The 18,883-nt window shown below is 62.7% G+C and overlaps 2 protein-coding genes across 2 annotated transcripts; one reads left to right on the top strand and one right to left on the bottom strand.

Moving 5' to 3' along the window:
• The first annotated feature begins 326 nt into the window (after positions 1-326).
• LOC133629578 (sushi, nidogen and EGF-like domain-containing protein 1) lies at positions 327-14,310 on the top strand. Its single transcript, XM_062020222.1, has 6 exons — positions 327-398; positions 4,810-4,913; positions 5,366-5,496; positions 8,261-8,548; positions 10,913-11,050; positions 13,918-14,310. The coding sequence occupies exons 1-6, from the start codon at positions 388-390 to the stop codon at positions 14,149-14,151; spliced, it is 906 nt and encodes a 301-aa protein (XP_061876206.1). The 5' UTR covers positions 327-387; the 3' UTR covers positions 14,152-14,310.
• A 1,781-nt stretch (positions 14,311-16,091) lies between these two features.
• On the bottom strand, positions 16,092-18,783 carry LOC133629577 (mucin-2-like). The gene is made up of 4 exons (XM_062020221.1): positions 18,677-18,783; positions 17,275-18,060; positions 16,585-17,205; positions 16,092-16,257 (listed from the first exon to the last, which is right to left on the bottom strand). Exons 1-4 carry the CDS (start codon positions 18,781-18,783, stop codon positions 16,092-16,094), a joined length of 1,680 nt encoding a protein of 559 aa, XP_061876205.1.
• Positions 18,784-18,883: the final 100 nt, after the last annotated feature.

The following is an 18,883-nucleotide window of genomic DNA, read 5'->3' as shown; positions in this document are numbered from 1 at the left end:
TCACTCCCAGTTTGTCCCAGTTCCCCCAGTATCCCCCCAACGCCCCCCCAGTCCTCCCAGTCACTCCCAGTTTGTCCCAGTCCCCCCCAGTATCCCCCCCAACTCCCCCCCAGTCCTCCCAGTCCCCCCCAGTCCTCTCCCAACGCCCCCTCCCAACATTCCCATCCCCCTCCCCACTCCCCCCATCCCCCCCCTACCCCGTTCCTGGTCCCTCCCAGTTCATCCCAGTCCAACCCAGTTGCCTGGAGGGCAGAGCAGGAAGCGCCCGAGGCTCTGGGAGGTGTCGCCTCCGGGGGTGTCGTGACCCCCCCTCCCCCCACACCCCCCCCAATTCCCCTCCCGGGGATAAAACGGCCCCGGGGACACCCCACGGGAGCGACCGGCACCATGGGAGCGAGGTGGGGGGCTCTGGGGGGCTCTGGGGGTGTCTTGGGGGGCTATGGGGGGACATTTGGGGGTGTTGGAGCTGTGGGGGGCTGTGGGAAGATCTGAGGGGCTGGGGAGGGACATTTGGGGGTGTTGGGGGGCTGTGGGGAGATGTGGGGCGTGTTGGGGGGCTGTGAGGAGAGGTGGGGGGCTGTGGGGGGCTCTGGGGGGGTGTTGGGGTGTCTTGGGGGGACATGGGGGGCTGCGGGGAGGTGTGGGGGATGTGGGGGGACATTTGGGGGTGTTGGAGGTGTGGGGAGATGTGGGGGGCTGTGGGGAGGTGTGGGGGGGTGTTGGGGTGTCTTGGGGGGCTGTGGGGGGACATTTGGGGGTGTTGGAGCTGTGGGGAGATGTGGGGGGCTGTGGTGAGGTGTGGGGGGATGTGGGGGGCTGTGGGGGGTGTTGGGGTGTCTTGGGGGGCTGTGGGGGGACATTTGGGGGTGTTGGAGCTGTGGGGGGCTGTGAGGGGACATGGGGGGCTGTGGGGGGCTGTGGGGAGATGTGGGGAGATGTGGGGGGACATGGGGGGCTGTGGGGAGATGTGGGGGGGTGTTGGGGTGTCTTGGGGGGCTGTGGGGGGACATTTGGGGGTGTTGGGGGACTATGGGGGGCTGTGGGGGTGTTGGGGGGCTGTGGGGGGCTGTGGGTGGGTGTTGGGGTGTCTTGGGGGGACATGGGGGGCTGCGGGGAGGTGTGGGGGATGTGGGGGGACATGGGGGGCTGTGGGGAGATGTGGGGGGCTGTGGGGGGTTGTGGGGGGGTGTTGGGGTGTCTTGGGGGGATGTGGGGGGACATTTGGGGGTGTTGGAGCTGTGGGGGGCTGTGAGGGGACATGGGGGGCTGTGGGGGGCTGTGGGGAGATGTGGGGAGACGTGGGGGGACATGGGGGGCTGTGGGGAGGTGTGGGGGGGTGTTGGGGTGTCTTGGGGGGCTGTGGGGGGACATTTGGGGGTGTTGGAGATGTGGGGAGATGTGGGGGGCTGTGGGGGGTTGTGGGGGGGTGTGGGAGTGTCTTGGGGGGCTGTGGGGGGACATTTGGGGGTGTTGGAGCTGTGGGGGGCTGTGGGGGGCTGTGGGGAGATGTGGGGAGATGTGGGGGGACATGGGGGGCTGTGGGGAGATGTGGGGGGGTGTTGGGGTGTCTTGGGGGGCTGTGGGGGGACATTTGGGGGTGTTGAAGCTGTGGGGAGATGTGGGGGGACATGGGGGGCTGTGGGGGGTGTTAGGGTGTCTTGGGGGGCTGTGGGGGGACGTGGGGGGCTGTGGGGAGCTGTGGGGGGCTGTGGGGGGCTGTGGGGGGACATGGGAGGCTGTGGGGAGATGTGGGGGGATGTGGGGGGACATGGGGGGCTATGGGGGGGTGTTGGGGGGCTGTGGGGAGATGTGGGGAGACATGGGGGGCTGTGGGGAGATGTGGGGGGATGTGGGGGGACATGGGGGGCTGTGGGGGGATATTTGGGGGTGTTGGAGCTGTGGGGGGCTCTGGGGGGACGTGGGGGGCTGTAGGGGGCTGTGGGGAGATGTGGGGAGATGTGGGGAGATGTGGGGGGCAGTGGGGGGGTGTTGGGGTGTCTTGGGGGGCTGTGGGGGGACGTGGGGGGCTGTGGGGGGCTGTGGGGGGACATGGGAGGCTGTGGGGAGATGTGGGGGGACGTGGGGGGCTATGGGGGGGTGTTGAGGGGCTGTGGGGAGATGTGGGGAGATGTGGGGGGCTGTGGGGGGGTGTTGGGGTGTCTTGGGGGGCTGTGGGGGGACATTTGGGGGTGTTGGAGCTGTGGGGAGATGTGGGGGGCTGTGGGGAGGTGTGGGGGGCTGTGGGGGGCTGTGGGTGGGTGTTGGGGTGTCTTGGGGGGACATGGGGGGCTGCGGGGAGGTGTGGGGGATGTGGGGGGACATTTGGGGGTGTTGGAGGTGTGGGGAGATGTGGGGGGCTGTGGGGAGGTGTGAGGGGGGTGTTGGGGTGTCTTGGGGGGCTGTGGGGGGACATTTGGGGGTGTTGGAGCTGTGGGGGGCTGTGGGGAGATGTGGGGGGCTGTGGGGGGCTCTGGGGGGGTGTTGGGGTGTCTTGGGGGGACATGGGGGGCTGCGGGGAGATGTGGGGGGATGTGGGGGGCTGTGGGGGGTGTTGGGGTGTCTTGGGGGGCTTTGGGGGGACATTTGGGGGTGTTGGAGCTGTGGGGGGCTGTGGGGGGACATGGGGGACTGTGGGGGGCTGGGGGGAGATGTGGGGAGATGTGGGGGGACATGGGAGGCTGTGGGGAGATGTGGGGGGATGTGGGGGGACATGGGGGGCGATGGGGGGGTGTTGGGGGGCTGTGGGGAGATGTGGGTGGACATGGGGGGCTGTGGGGGGCTGTGGGGAGCTGTGGGGAAATGTGGGGGGACATGAGGGGCTGTGGGGGGCTGTGGGAGGTGTTGGGGTGTCTTGGGGGGCTGTGGGGGGCTGTGGGGAGATGTGGGGGGCTGTGGGGGGTGTTGGGGTGTCTTGGGGGGCTGTGGGGGGACGTGGGGGGCTGTGGGGGGCTGTGGGGAGATGTGGGGGGCTGTGTGGGGACATGGGGGGCTGTGGGGTGATGTGGGGAGATATGGGGGGACGTGGGGGGGTGTGGGGGGCTGTGGGGGGCTGTGGGGAGATGTGGGGGGTGTTGGGGTGTCTTGGGGGGCTGTGGGGGAATATTTGGGGGTATTGGAGCTGTGGGGGGCTCTGGGGGGACGTGGGGGGCTGTGGGGGTAGATTTGGGGGTGTTGGAGCTGTGGGGAGATGTGGGGGGCTGTGGGGGGACGTGGGGGCTGTGGGGAGATGTGGGGAGATGTGGGGGGAGCTGGGGGGCTCTGATGGGGTGTGGGGGTGTCTTGGGGGGCTGTGGAGGGACATTTGGGGGTGTTGGGGGGCTGTGGGGAGGTGTTGGGGACATGGGGGGCCGTGGAGAGATGTGGGGGGACATGAGGGGCTGTGGGGGGTTGTGGGGGGGTGTGGGGGTGTCTTGGGGGGCTGTGGGGGGACGTGGGGGGCTGTGGAGGGCTGTGGGGAGATGTGGGGGGACGTGGGGGGACATGGGGGGCTATGGGGGGGTGTTGGGGGGCTGTGGGGAGATGTGGGGGGCTGTGGGGAGATGTGGGGCACATGGGGGGCTCTGGGGCACATGGGGGGCTGTGGGGATCTGTGGGGCACATGGGGGGCTATGGGGGGCTCTGGGGCACATGGGGGGCTGTGGGGGGCTCTGGGGGGACATGGGGGGCTGTGGGGAGCTTTGGGGGGCTGTGGGGATCTGTGGGGGGCTGTGGGGGGCTGTGGGGCACATGGGGGTCTGTGGGGGTTGTGGGGAGATGTGGGGGGACATGGGGGGCTGTGGGGAGCTGTGGGGGGCTGTGGGGCACATGGGGGGCTGTGGGGGGCTCTGGGGGAACATGGGGGGCTGTGGGGAGCTTTGGGGGGCTGTGGGGATCTGTGGGGCACATGGGGGGCTGTGGGGAGCTGTGGGGAGATGTGAGGGGCTGTGGGGAGATGTGGGGGGCTGTGGGGGGCTGTGGGGCACATGGGGGGCTGTGGGGCACATGGGGGGCTCTGGGGGGCACATGGGGGGGCTGTGGGGGTCTGTGGGGCACATGGGGGGCTGTGGGGAGATGTGGGGGGCTGTGGGGCACATGGGGCGCTCTGGGGCACATGGGGGGCTGTGGGGAGATGTGGGGCACATGGGGGGCTCTGGGGCACATGGGGCTGTGGGGGGCTCTGGGGGGACATGGGGGGCTGTGGGGAGCTTTGGGGGGCTGTGGGGATCTGTGGGGGGCTGTGGGGGGCTGTGGGGGGCTGTGGGGCACATGGGGGGCTGTGGGGCACATGGGGGGCTGTGGGGAGATGTGGGGGGCTGTGGGGGGCTGTGGGGCACATGGGGGTCTGTGGGGGTTGTGGGGAGATGTGGGGGGACATGGGGGGCTGTGGGGAGATGTGGGGGGCTGTGGGGCACATGGGGCCTGTGGGGGGCTCTGGGGGGACATGGGGGGCTGTGGGGAGCTTTGGAGGGCTGTGGGGATCTGTGGGGGGCTTTGGGGGGCTGTGGGGCACATGGGGGTCTGTGGGGGTTGTGGGGAGATGTGGGGGGACATGGGGGGCTGTGGGGCACATGGGGGGCTCTGGGGGGCTCTGGGGAGCTGTGGGGCACATGGGGGTCTGTGGGGGTTGTGGGGAGATGTGGGGGCACATGGGGGGCTGTGGGGCACATGGGGGGCTGTGGGGGGCTGTGGGGGGCTGTGGGGGGCTGTGGGGCACATGGGGGGCTGTGGGGGGCTGTGGGGGGCTGTAGGGGGCTGTGGGGCACATGGGGGGCTGTGGGGGGCTGTGGGGGGCTGTGGGGGGCCCCCAGCAGTGCCCCCTCCCTCCCCCAGGCCCCGGCAGCTGAAGGCTCCCCTGCTCCTCCTCCTCTTCCTCCTCGGCCTCGCCGGGCTCTGGGGGCCTCTGGGCACTCGGGGGGCACCGACGGGACCCCCAGGTAAGGGGGGGGACGGGATTTGGGGGTCCCAGAGCCATACTGGGAGGTCCCAGATGACTCCAGAAGGTCCCAGTTCCATACTGGGAGGTCCCAGATCCATACTGGGAGGTCCCAGATGACACCAGAAGGTCCCAGTTCCATACTGGGAGGTCCCAGATCCATACTGGGAGGTCCCAGTTCCTCACCAGAAAGTCCCAGTTCCATACTGGGAGGTCCCAGTTCCATACTGGGAGGTCCCAGATGACACCAGAAGGTCCCAGTTCCATACTGGGAGGTCTCAGATCCATACTGGGAGGTCCCAGATGACTCCAAAAGGTCCCAGTTCCATACTGGGAGGTCCCAGCCCCACCCTGGAAGCTCCTCCAGTGCCACAGACCCTTCTGGGGCACCACGAGGGGGTCCCAGCCCCCCAAGTTGTGGGTCTGGGTCCCTGATGGGTGCCCCCCACCCAGCTGAGCTGCTCTACCCCTACGGGCCGGGGGTGGGAGACGCCGCCACCCCCCACGAGGACGACGGGACCAGCCCCGAGATCCGGCTCTGGGTGAACTTCTCCTTCTACAGCAGAAGCCACCAGAGTGTCTACGTGAGTCCTGGGGGTGCTGGGGGGGAGTTTTGGGGTGCTGGGGGGCAGAGGCAGGGTCACAGTGGGGTGAGGGGGGTCACAGTGGGGTGGGGGTCACCGTGGGTTGGGGGGAACCATTGTTGGGGGTCACCAGGGGTTGGGGACACCATGGGTTGGGGACACCATGGGTTGGGGGGACACCATGGGTTGGGGGTCACCTGGGTTGGGGGTCACCAGGGTTGGGGGTCACCAGGGTTGGAGGTCAGCAGGGTTGGGGGGACACCATGGGTTGGGGGTCACCAGGGTTGGAGGTCAGCAGGGTTGGGGGGAACCATGGGTTGGGGGTCACCAGGGTTGGGGGGAACCATGGTTGGGGGTCACCAGGGGTTGGGGACACCATGGGTTGGGGGGACACCATGGGTTGGGGTCACCATGGTTGGAGGTCAACAGGGTTGGGGGGACACCATGGGTTGGGGGTCACCAGGGCTGAGGGGAACCATGGTTGGGGGTCACCAGGGGTTGGGGACACCATGGGTTGGGGGGAACCGTGGTTGGGGGTCACCAGGGGTTGGGGACACCATGGGTTGAGGGGAACCATGGTTGGGGGTCACCAGGGGTGGGGGACACCATGGGTTGGAGGTCACCAGGGCTGAGGGGAACCATGGTTGGGGGTCACCAGGGGTTGGGGACACCATGGGTTGGGGGGACACCATGGTTGGGGGTCACCAGGGTTGAGGGGAACCATGGTTGGGGGTCACCAGGGGTTGGGGACACCATGGGTTGGGGGTCACCAGGGTTGGGGGGAACCATGGTTGGGGTCAGAAAGGTTGGGGGGACACCATGGGTTGGGGGTCATCCCAGTTGGGTCACCATGGGTTGGGGGTCACCATGGTTGGAGTCATCCCAGTTGGGTGGTCACCATGGGTTGATGTCTCCATGGCTTGATGTCACCATGGTTTGATGTCACCATGGTTTGATGTCACCATGGGTTGATGTCACCATGGTTTGATGTCACCATGGGTTGATGTCTCCATGGCTTGAGCATCACCATGGGTTGGGCATCACCATGGTTTAGTGTCACCATGGCTTGAACATCACCATGGTTTGATGTCTCCATGATTGAGCATCACCATGGGTTGATGTCACCATGGCTGGGCATCACCATGGGTTGGACATCACCATGGTTTGATGCCTCCATGGCTTGATGTCACCATGGTTTGATGTCACCATGACTGAGCATCACCATGGCTTGAGGTCACCATGGCTTGAGCATCACCATGGGTTGGACATCACCATGGTTTGATGTCACCATGATTGAGCATCATCATGGCTTGAGTTCACCATGGTTTGCTGTCTCCATGGCTTGAGCATCATCATGGTTTGATGTCACCTTGGCTTGATGTCTCCATGGCTTGAGGTCACCATGGCTTGAGCATCACCATGGGTTGGACATCACCATGGTTTGATGTCCCCATGGGTTGATGTCCCCATGGTTTGATGTCACCATGGTTTGATGTCACCATGGTTTGATGTCCCCATGGCTTGATGTCACCATGGCTTGAACATCACCATGGTTTGATGTCCCCATGGTTTGATGTCACCATGATTGAGCATCACCATGGGTTGAGCATCACCATGGTTTGATGTCACCATGGGTTGAGCATCACCATAGTTTGATGTCTCCATGGTTTGGGGTCTCCATGGTTTGATGTCACCATGGCTTGATGTCGCCATGGCTTGAGCATCACCATGATTTCAGGTCTCCATGGTTTGAGCATCATCATGGTTTGATGTCACCATGGGTTGAGCATCACTATGGTTTAATGTCACCATGGCTTGAGCATCACCATGGGTTGATGTCACCATGGCTTGACGTCTCCATGGCTTGAACATCACCATGGTTTGATGTCTCCATGGCTTGAGCATCACCATGGTTTGATGTCACCTTGGCTTGATGTCTCCATGGCTTGAGGTCACCATGGCTTGAGCATCACCATGGGTTGGACATCACCATGGTTTGATGTCCCCATGGCTTGAGCATCATCATGGGTTGATGTCACCATGGTTTGATGTCTCCATGGGTTGAGCATCACCATGGGTTGATGTCACCATGGTTTGATGTGTCCATGTTTTGAGCATCATCATGGGCTGATGTCTCCATGGCTTGAACATCACCATGGTTTGATGTCACCATGGGTTGGACATCACCATGGTTTGATGTCCCCATGGCTTGAGCATCATCATGGGTTGATGTCACCATGGTTTGATGTCTCCATGGGTTGAGCATCACCATGGGTTGATGTCACCATGGTTTGATGTCACCATGGGTTGATGTCACCATGGCTTGAGCATCACCATGGTTTGATGTCACCATGGGTTGAGCATCATCATGGTTTAATGTCACCATGGGTTGAGCATCACCATGGTTTGATGTCACCTTGATTTGAGCATCACCATGGTTTGATGTCACCATGGTTTGATGTCACCATGGCTTGAGCATCATCATGGTTTGATGTCCCCATGGCTTGAGCATCACCATGGTTTGATGTCACCATGGGTTGAGCATCATCATGGTTTAATGTCACCATGGGTTGAGCATCACCATAGTTTGATGTCTCCATGGTTTGGGGTCTCCATGGTTTGATGTCACCATGGCTTGATGTCGCCATGGCTTGAGCATCACCATGGCTTGATGTCCCCATGGCTTGATGTCCCCATGGTTACAACTTACCATCACCACAACCTGTCCACCACCACCCCCCACCACCCCACCCCTCCCCTCCAGGTCAACAACAACGGTCTGTTGTCGTTCGGGACCCCCGTCCGTGAGTACACCCCCCAGCCCTTCCCCCTGCCCGGCCCCCGGCCCTTCGTGGCCCCTTTTTGGGCTGATGTCAACACCAGGCTGGGGGGAGACGTCTTCTACCGCCAGAGCCGCCACCCCCAGCTCCTGGCTCGCTTGGCCAAGGACCTGGCACCCGCCCTGGCGCCTGGTGAGGTGACACCGAGCCCCAGCTGGGCCTTGGTGGCCACGTGGCACCGGGTGCCCTACTTTGGGTCGGCCTCTGACAAGGTGAGGGGTTGGGGAAGGGTGTTGGGGGGGTTTGGGGGTGGGGTGGGGTGGTAGGGTGGCAGTGGGACAGGGTGGTGGGGTGACAGAGGGGGTGACAGGATGACACAGGGACAGGGTGAGGGGGTGACAGGGTGAGGGGGTGACAGGGTGATGCAGGGACAGGGTGACAGAGGGTGAGGGGGTGACAGGGTGATGGGGTGACAGGATGGTGGGGTGACAGAGTGAGAGGGTGACAGGTTGACACTGGGACAGGGTGATGGGGTGTCTGACAGGGTGATGGGGTGACAGGGTGATGGGGTGACAGGACGGTGGGGTGACAGAGTGAGAGGGTGACAGGTTGACACTGGGACAGGGTGATGGGGTGACAGGGTGATGAGGTGACAGGATGGTGGGGTGACAGAGTGATGAGGTGACAAGGTGATGAGATGACAGGGTGATGGGGTGACAGGTTGACACTGGGACAGGGTGATGAGGTGACAGGGTGAGTGGGTGACAGGATGATGAGGTGACAGGATGGTGGGGTGACAGGGTGAGGAGGTGACAGGGTGAGTGGGTGACAGGATGGTGGGGTGACAAGGTGATGGGGTGACAGGGTGATGGGGTGACAGGGTGATGAGGTGACAGGATGTAATGGGTGACAGGGTGATGGGGTGACAGGGTGATGGGGTGACAGGGTGATGAGATGACAGAGTGATGAGGTGACAGCATGGTGGGGTGACAGGGTGATGGGGTGACAGGATGGTGGGGTGACAGGTTGACACTGGGACAGTGTGATGGGGCGACAGGGTGATGAGATGACAGGGTGTGTGGGTGACAGGATAGTGGGGTGACAGGATGAGGAGGTGACAGGGTGATGAGGTGACAAGGTGATGAGATGACAGGGTGATGGAGTGACAGGATGATGGGCTGACAGGGTGATGAGGTGACAGGATGGTGGGGTGACAGGATGAGAGGGTGACAGGTTGACACTGGGACAAGGTGATGGGGTGACAGGGTGATGGGGTGACAGTGTGATGAGGTGACAGGGTGAGAGGGTGACAGGTTGACACTGGGACAGGGTGATGGGGTGACAAGGTGAGAGGGTGACAGCATGATGGGGTGACAGGATGGTGGGGTGACAAGGTGATGGGGTGACAGGGTGATGGGGTGACAGTGTGATGAAGTGACAGGGTGATGGGGTGACAGGTGATGGAGTGACAGGGTGATGAGGTGACAGGGTGATGGGGTGACAGTGTGATGAGATGACAGAGTGATGAGGTGACAGCATGGTGGGGTGACAGGGTGATGGGGTGACAGGGTGAGTGGGTGACAGGATGGTGGGGTGACAGGTTGACACTGGGACAGTGTGATGGGGTGACAGGGTGATGAGATGACAGGGTGTGTGGGTGACAGGATGGTGGGGTGACAGGATGAGGAGGTGACAGGGTGATGAGGTGACAAGGTGATGAGATGACAGGGTGATGGAGTGACAGGATGATGGGTTGACAGGGTGATGAGGTGACAGGATGGTGGGGTGACAGGATGGTGGGGTGACAGGATGAGAGGGTGACAGGTTGACACTGGGACAGGGTGATGAGGTGACAAGGTGAGTGGGTGACAGGATGGTGGGGTGACAGGATGGTGGGGTGACAAGGTGATGGGGTGACAGGGTGATGGGGTGACAGTGTGATGAAGTGACAGGGTGATGAGGTGACAGGGTGATGGGGTGACAGTGTGATGAAGTGACAGGGTGATGAGGTGACAGGGTGATGGGGTGACAGGGTGATGGGGTGACAGTGTGATGAGATGACAGAGTGATGAGGTGACAGCATGGTGGGGTGACAGGGTGATGGGGTGACAGGATGGTGGGGTGACAGGGTGATGGGGTGACAGAGTGATGAGGTGACAGGGTGATGAGGTGACAAGGTGATGAGATGACAGGGTGATGGAGTGACAGGATGATGGGTTGACAGGGTGATGAGGTGACAGGATGGTGGGGTGACAGGGTGAGAGGGTGACAGGTTGACACTGGGACAAGGTGATGGGGTGACAGGGTGAGTGGGTGACAGGATGGTTGGGTGACAGGATGGTGGGGTGACAAGGTGATGGGGTGACAGTGTGATGGAGTGACAGTGTGATGGGGTGACAGGGTGATGAGGTGACAAGGTGATGGGGTGACAGGGTGATGGGGTGACAGGATGGTAGGGTGACAGGATGGTGGGGTGACAAGGTGATGGGGTGACAGGGTGATGGGGTGACAGAGTGAGAGGGTGACAGAGTGATGAGATGACAAGGTGAGTGGGTGACAGGGTGGTGGGGTGACAGGATGATGGGGTGACAAGGTGAGGGTGTGAAAGTGTGACCCAGCTGTCACCCCCCCTGCAGGTGAACACCTTCCAGGCCGTGTTGGCCACGGCCGGCGCCGCCTCGTTCGTGCTGCTCAACTACGGGCAGCTGCAGTGGAGCAGCGGCATCGCCAACGGCGCCAACGCTCACACCGGCACCGGCGGCGTCCCCGCGCAGGTCCGCGGCCACCGGGGGGCGACAGAGGCCACGCGGGGAGGGGAGGGGGGGCCACGCTGCGGGAGGGACCATGGGGTCACCAGGGGATGGGGGTGTGGGGACACCAGGGGATGGGGACCACAGGGTCACCATGGGGCCACCAGGGGATGGGGACCACAGGGTCACCATGGGGCCACCAGGGGATGGGGACAATGGGGCCACCATGGGGTCACCAAGGGATAGGGGTGTGGGGCAACCAAGGGATGGGGACATGGGGTCACCAGGGGATGGGGACAATGGGGCCACCATGGAATGGGGATGTGGGGCCACCAGGGGATGGGGACCACAGGGTCACCATGGGGCCACCAGGGGATGGGGACGTGGGGCCACCATGGGACAGGGACCACAGGGTCACCATGGGGCCACCCAGGGATGAGGGTGTGGGGCAACCAAGGCACAGGACCACAGGGCCACCATGGGGCAACCAAGGGATAGGGACATGGGGCCACCAGGGGATGGGGGTGTGGGGCAACCAAGGGATAGGGACATGGGGCCACCAGGGGATGGGGGTGTGGGGCAACCAAGGGACAGGGACCATGGGGCCACCAGGGGATGGGGATGTGGGGCAACCAAGGGATGGGGACCATGGGGCCACCAGGGGATGGGGGTGTGGGGCCACCAAGGGATGGGGACCACAGGGCCACCATGGGGCCACCAGGGGATGGGGATATGGGTCAACCATGGGACAGGGACCATGGGGTCACCATGGGATGGGGATGTGGGGCTACCAAGGGATGGGGATGTGGGGACACCAAGGGATGGGGGTGTGGGGCAACCAAGGGATGGGGACCATGGGGTCACCATGAGATGGGGATGTGGGGCTACCATTGGATGGGGACAAGGGGGCCACCATGAGACAGGGACCACAGGGTCACCATGGGGCCACCAAGGGATGGGGACCATGGGGCCACCAGGGGATGGGGATGTGGGGTCACCAGGGGATGGAGATGTGGGACTACCAAGGGATGGGGACCATGGGGCCACCAAGGGATGGGGATGGGGGGCCACCATGGGACAGGGACCATGGGGTCATCAGGGGATGGGGATGGGGATGGGGGGCTATCAAGGGATGGGGGTGTGGGGCAACCAAGGGACAAGGACCATGGGGCCACCAGGGGATGGGGATGTGGGGCTACCAAGGGATGGGGATGTGGGGCCACCATGGGACAGGGACTACAGGGCCACCATGGGGCCATCAAGGGATGGGGATGTGGGGCTACCAAGGGACAGGGACCATGGGGTCACCATGGGATGGGGATGTGGGGCTACCAAGGGACAGGGACCATGGGGCCACCAGGGGATGGGGGTGTGGGGCAACCAAGGGATGGGGATGTGGGGCTACCAAGGGACAGGGACCATGGGGCCACCAGGGGATGGGGATGTGGGGCAACCAAGGGATGGGGACCATGGGGTCACCAGGGGATGAGGATGTGGGGCAACCAGGGGATGGGGACCACAGGGCCACCGTGGGGCTACCAAGGGATGGGGATGTGGGGCAACCAAGGGACAGGGACCATGGGGTCACCAGGGGATGGGGACCATGGGGTCACCAGGGGATGGGGATGTGGGGCTACCAAGGGATGGGGGTGTGGGGCAACCATGGGGTCACCAGGGGATGGAGATGTGGGGCAACCAAGGGGTGGGGACCATGGGGTCACCATGGGACAGGGACCACAGGGCCACCATGGGGTCACCAGGGGATGGGGATGTGGGGCTACCAAGGGACAAGGACCACAGGGCCACCATGAGACAGGGACCACAGGGCCACCATGGGGCCACCAAGGGATGGGGATGTGGGGCTACCAAGGGATGGGGGTGTGGGGCAACCAAGGGATGGGGACCATGGGGCAACCAAGGGATGGGATGTGGGTCAACCAAAGGACAAGGACCACAGGGCCACCATGGGGTCACCATGGGATGGGGGTGTGGGGCTACCAAGGGATGGGGACCACAGGGCCACCATGGGGCCACCAAGGGATGGGGGTGTGGGGCAACCAAGGGATGGGGACATGGGGCCACCATGGCACAAGGACCAAGGGATGGGTTGGGATTAGGGGATTTTGGGGCAGTTGGAGTGGAATTAAGATGACTTGGAGTGGAATTAAGGGGATTTGGGGCAGATTTAAGTGGATTGGGGTGGGATTAAGGGGATTTAGGGCAGATTTAGGGGGATTTAGGCCATATTTAAGGGGATTGGGGTGGGATTAAGGGGATTTAGGGCAGATTTAAGGGCATTTAGGCCAGATTTAAGTGGCTTGGAGTGGGATTAAGGGGATTTAGGGCAGATTTAAAGGGATTTAGGCCAGATTTAAGGGGATTTGAGGTGGGATTAAGAAGACCTGATGTGGAACCAACCAGATCTGGAGAAGATTTAAGGGGGTTTAGGCCAGATTTAAGGGGATTGGATGGGATTTAGGGGATTTAGGGCAGATTTAAGGGCATTTAGGCTAGATTTAAGGGGATTTAGGCCAGATTTAAGTGGATTGGGGTGGGATTAAGATGACTTGGGATGGATTTAGGGGGATTTAGGGCAGATTTAGGGGGATTTAGGCCAGATTTAAGGGGATTGGATGGGATTTAGGGGATTTAGGGCAGATTTAAGGGCATTTGGGCCAGATTTAAGGGGGTTTAAAGTGGGATTAAGAAGACCTGATGTGGAACCAACCAGATCTGGGGCAGATTTAAGGAGATCCAGGCTGGAACGAGTCGCTTTTGGAGCGGGAGGGAGGAGATTTGAAGACAATTCAGCTCTCCAAGGTCCAACCCCACCCCTTCAACCCCTCCCCACCCCTTCCCACCCCCTGACCCCTCCCATCCCCTCCCCTTAGGCCGGGTTTAACAGCGGGGACGACATCCACTACTACAACATCCCCGGCTCCCGCAGCCCAGCCGTGCTCAGCATCGCCCAGCGGAGCAACGTGGGGGTCCCGGGGCGATGGATCTTCCGAGTGGACGAGTTCACGGCCACCGAGGGACCCCCCGAGACCAGCAGCGACCCCCCAACCCCCACCCCCAGCCCCCCTCCCACCAGCCAGCAGAGGGAATACGTCTGCCACTGGTGAGGAGGAGGAGGAGGAAGGGAGTCTCCCCTTCCTCCCACTCCCATGTGTGGTCTGGGGGGGTCTTTAAGGGGGTGTTGGGGGGTCCCCTAATGTGTGTGACCCCCCCACTTGTGCATGGACATGTCAAGGTGGGGGTCATGTTGCTGTGGGAAGGTCAATAAAGCCCCTCTGAGCAGCTCCTGTGTGGGGTTGGGGGGGTGTGACAGGGTGGGAGTGGGGAGGGGGGTTAAACTGGGGGTGGGGGGGGTTAAACTGGGAGTGAAGGGGTCAAACTGGGAGTGGGAGGGATGAAACTGGGAGTGAGGGGCTCAAACTGGGAGTGAGGGGGTCAGATTGGGGGTGGGGGGGTCAAACTGGAGGTGGGGGGGGTCAAATTGGGGGTGGGGGGGGTTAGACTGGGAGTGGGGGGGTGAAACTGGGAGTGGGGAGAGTCAAACTGGGAGTGGGGGGGTGAAACTGGGAGTGGGGGGGATCAAACTGGGAGTGGGGAGGGTCAGACTGGGAGTGGGGGGGGTCAAACTGGGAGTGAGGGGGATGAAACTGGGAGTGGGGAGGGTCAAACTGGGAGTGGGGGGGATGGAACTGGGAGTGGGGGGGATCAAACTGGGAGTGGGGGGAATGAAACTGGGAGTGGGGAGGGTCAAACTAGGGGTGGGGGGGGGTCAAACTGGGGGTCTCAGACACCCCCCCAGCCCCTCATCACCCCACAGGAGCCACCAGCACGTGCTGAGGTGTCCCCAACTGTCCCCAAATGTCCCCAAGCCCAGGGGTGGCCCCAGGAGGTGACTTTGGGGGTGACCTCGGGGGGTGACCTTGGGGGGTGACCTTGGGGGTGACTTTGGGGGTCCCCAAAGGTTTCAGACACCCCTCAAGCCCCTCATGTCCCAACAGGAGCCACCAGCACGTGCTGAGGTGTCCCCAAGTGTCCCCAAGCCCAGGGGTGGCCCCAGGAGGTGACTTTGGGGGTGACCTTGGGGGGGTGACGTTGGGGGGTGACCTTGAAATGACCTTGGGGGTGACTTTGGGGGTCCCCAAGGGTCTCAGACACCCCCCCCAGCCCCTCATGTCCCAACAGGAGCCACCAGCACGTTCTGAGGTGTCCCCAAGTGTCCCCAAGTGTCCCCAAGCCCAGGGGTGGCCCCAGGAGGTGACTTTGGGGGTGACCTTGGGGGGTGACATTGGGGGGTGACCTTGAAATGACCTTGGGGGTGACTTTGGGGGTCCCCAAAGGTCTCAGACACACCCCCCCAGCCCCTCATGTCCCAACAGGAGCCACCAGCACGTGCTGAGGTGTCCCCAAGTGTCCCCAAGCCCAGGGGTGGCCCCAGGAGGTGACTTTGGGGGTGACCTTGGGGGGTGACCTTGAAATGACCTTAGGAGTGACTTTGGGGGTGACTTTGGGGGTCCCCAAAGGTCTCAGACACCCCTCAAGCCCCTCATGTCCCAACAGGAGCCACCAGCACGTGCTGAGGTGTCCCCAAGTGTCCCCAAGTGTCCCCAAGCCCAAGGGTGGCCCCAGGAGGTGACTTTGGGGGTGACCTTGGGGAGTGACCTTGAAATGACCTTAGGAGTGACTTTGGGGGTGACTTTGGGGGTCCCCAAAGGTCTCAGACACCCCTCAAGCCCCTCATGTCCCAACAGGAGCCACCAGCACGTGCTGAGGTGTCCCCAAGTGTCCCCAAGTGTCCCCAAGCCCAGGGGTGGCCCCAGGGACAGGCAGGGAGGGGGGTGGGGGAGGAGCAGCTTTATTTTTGGGGTGAAACCCCCCAAAAAAGGAGCAAAATACAAAAACGTGTTACAAGGGGGGAATTTGGTTATTTGGGGGAGGGGGGGAGGGGGGAATGTCCCTTGTGGTGGCATCATGGGGGACAAGGGGGCTGTGGTGGCACTTGGCATGAGGTTGAGGGGGGTTGGTGGCACCCAGAGGGGTGACAAAGGGGTCAAGGGGGGGACTTGGGGACACTGGGGTTGGTGGCACTGGGAGGTGACAGTGTGGGGTCACTGGTGGCACTGGGGACATTGGGGTTGGTGGCACTGGGGACACTGGGGTTGGTGGCACTGGAGACACTGGGATGGGTGGCACTGGGGACATTGGGATTGCTGGCACTGGGTGGTGACAGTGTGGGGTCACTGGTGGCACTGGGGACACTGGGGCTGGTGGCACTGGGGACACTGGGATGGGTGGCACTGGGGACATTGGGGTTGGTGGCACTGGGGACACTGGGGTTGGTGGCACTGGGGACATTGGGGTTGGTGGCACTGGGAGGTGACAGTGTGGGGTCACTGGTGGCACTGGGGACATTGGGGTTGGTGGCACTGGGGACACTGGGGTTGGTGGCAGCAGGAGGTGACAGTGTGGGGTCACTGGTGGCACTGGGGACACTGGGATGGGTGGCACTGGGGACACTGGTGTTGGTGGCAGCAGGAGGTGACAGTGTGGGGTCAGTGGTGGCACTGGGGACATTGGGGTTGGTGGCACTGGGGACATTGGGATGGGTGGCACTGGGGACACTGGAGTTGGTGGCACTGGGAGGTGACAGTGTGGGGTCACTGGTGGCACTGGGGACACTGGGGTTGGTGGCACTGGGAGGTGACAGTGTGGGGCCACTGGTGGCACTGGGGACATTGGGGCTGGTGGCACTGGGGACATTGGGGTTGGTGGCAGCAGGAGGTGACAATGTGGGGTCACTGGTGGCACTGGGGACACTGGGGTTGGTGGCACTGGGAGGTGACAGTGTGGGGTCACTGATGGCACTGGGGACACTGGGGTTGGTGGCACTGGGAGGTGACAGTGTGGGGTCACTGGTGGCACTGGGGACACTGGGGTTGGTGGCACTGGGAGGTGACAGTGTGGGGCCACTGGTGGCACTGGGGACATTGGGGCTGGTGGCACTGGGGACATTGGGGTTGGTGGCAGCAGGAGGTGACAATGTGGGGTCACTGGTGGCACTGGGGACACTGGGGTTGGTGGCACTGGGGACATTGGGGTTGGTGGCAGCAGGAGGTGACAATGTGGGGTCACTGGTGGCACTGGGGACACTGGGGTTGGTGGCACTGGGAGGTGACAGTGTGGGGTCACTGATGGCACTGGGGACACTGGGGTTGGTGGCACTGGGAGGTGACAGTGTGGGGTCACTGGTGGCACTGGGGACACTGGGGTTGGTGGCACTGGGGACACTGGGATGGGTGGCACTGGGGACACTGGTGGCACTGGGAGGTGACAGTGTGGGGTCACTGGTAGCACTGGGGACACTGGGATGGGTGGCACTGGGGACACTGGTGGCACTGGGAGGTGACAGTGTGGGGTTACTGGTGGCACTGGGGACACTGGGGTTGGTGGCACTGGGGACACTGGAGTTGATGGCACTGGGAGGTGACAGTGTGGGGTCACCGGTGGCACTGGGGACACTGGGGTTGGTGGCACTGGGAGGTGACAGTGTGGGGCCACCGGTGGCACTGGGGACACTGGGGTTGGTGGCACTGGGAGGTGACAGTGTGGGGCCACTGGTGGCACTGGGGACACTGGGGTTGGTGGCACTGGGGACACTGGGATGGGTGGCACTGGGGACATTGGGGTTGGTGGCACTGGGAGGTGACAGTGTGGGGTCAGTGGTGGCACTGGGGACAGTGGGGTTGGTGGCACTGGGGACACTGGGATGGGTGGCACTGGGGACACTGGGGTTGGTGGCACTGGGGACACTGGGGCTGGTGGCACTGGGGACACTGGGGTTGGTGGCAGCAGGAGGTGACAGTGTGGGGGCACTGGTGGCACTGGGGACACTGGGGTTGGTGGCACTGGGAGGTGACAGTGTGGGGTCACTGGTGGCACTGGGGACACTGGTGTTGGTGGCACTGGGAGGTGACAGTGTGGGGTCACTGGTGGCACTGGGGACACTGGGGTTGGTGGCACTGGGAGGTGACAGTGTGGGGTTACTGGTGGCACTGGGGACAGTGGGGTTGTGGCACCAGGAGATGACAATGTGGGGTCAGTGGTGGCACTGGGGACACTGGAGTTGGTGCCATCTCCTAAGTTGACACTTGATGTCCCTCCATGTCCCTCAGCCACCACAAGACCTTGGCCACCTCCTAAGTTGACACTTGATGTCCCTCCATGTCCCTCAGCCACCACCACAAGACCTTGGCCACCTCCCAGGTTGACACTTGATGTCACTCCATGTCCCTCCATGTCCCTCAGCCACCACAAGACCTTGGCCACCTCCAAGGATGACACTCAATGTCCTTCCATGTCCCTCCATGTCCCTCAGCCACCAGAACAAGACCTTGGCCACCTCCCAGGTTGACACTTGATGTCCCTCCATGTCCCTCCATGTCCCTCAGCCACCACAAGACCTTGAGCACCTCCCAGGTTGACACCTGATGTCCCTTCATGTCCCTCAGCCACCACAAGGTCTTGGCCACCTCCAAGGTTGACACTTGATGTCCCTTCATGTCCCTCAGCCACCAAAACAAGACCTTGGCCATCTCCTAAGTTGACACTTGATGTCCCTCCATGTCCTTCAGCCACCACAAGACCTTGACCACCTCCAAGGATGACACTTGATGTCCCTCCATGTCCTTCAGCCACCACAAGACCTTGACCACCTCCAAGGATGACACTTGATGTCCCTCCATGTCCCTCAGCCACCAAAACAAGACCTTGGCCACCTCCTAAGTTGACACTTGATGTCCCTCCATGTCCTTCAGCCACCACAAGACCTTGACCACCTCCAAG

The sequence above is a fragment of the Colius striatus genome, unplaced genomic scaffold (assembly GCF_028858725.1).
Source record: "Colius striatus isolate bColStr4 unplaced genomic scaffold, bColStr4.1.hap1 scaffold_84, whole genome shotgun sequence".
Taxonomy (NCBI): Eukaryota; Metazoa; Chordata; class Aves; order Coliiformes; family Coliidae; genus Colius; species Colius striatus.
Note: the sequence above shows the minus strand (reverse complement) of the source record. Positions and strands in the feature narration are given on the sequence as shown.

Excerpts from the sequence above, each read along its gene's own strand:
- LOC133629578 (XM_062020222.1), top strand. Across the intron at positions 4,914-5,365 it reads GGCACCGACGGGACCCCCAG|CTGAGCTGCTCTACCCCTAC; the intron begins GTAAGGGGGGGG and ends CCCCCCACCCAG. Across the intron at positions 8,549-10,912 it reads TTGGGTCGGCCTCTGACAAG|GTGAACACCTTCCAGGCCGT; the intron begins GTGAGGGGTTGG and ends CCCCCCCTGCAG.
- LOC133629577 (XM_062020221.1), bottom strand. The coding sequence starts at position 18,783 with ATGGAGGGACATCAAGTGTCATCCTTGGAGGTGGTCAAGGTCTTGTGG. Across the intron at positions 18,061-18,676 it reads GAGGTGGTCAAGGTCTTGTG|TGCCACCAACCCCAGTGTCC; the intron begins GTGGCTGAAGGA and ends GTCACCTCCCAG. Across the intron at positions 17,206-17,274 it reads GCCACCAGTGACCCCACACT|TGCCACCAACCCCAGTGTCC; the intron begins GTCACCTCCCAG and ends GTCACCTCCCAG.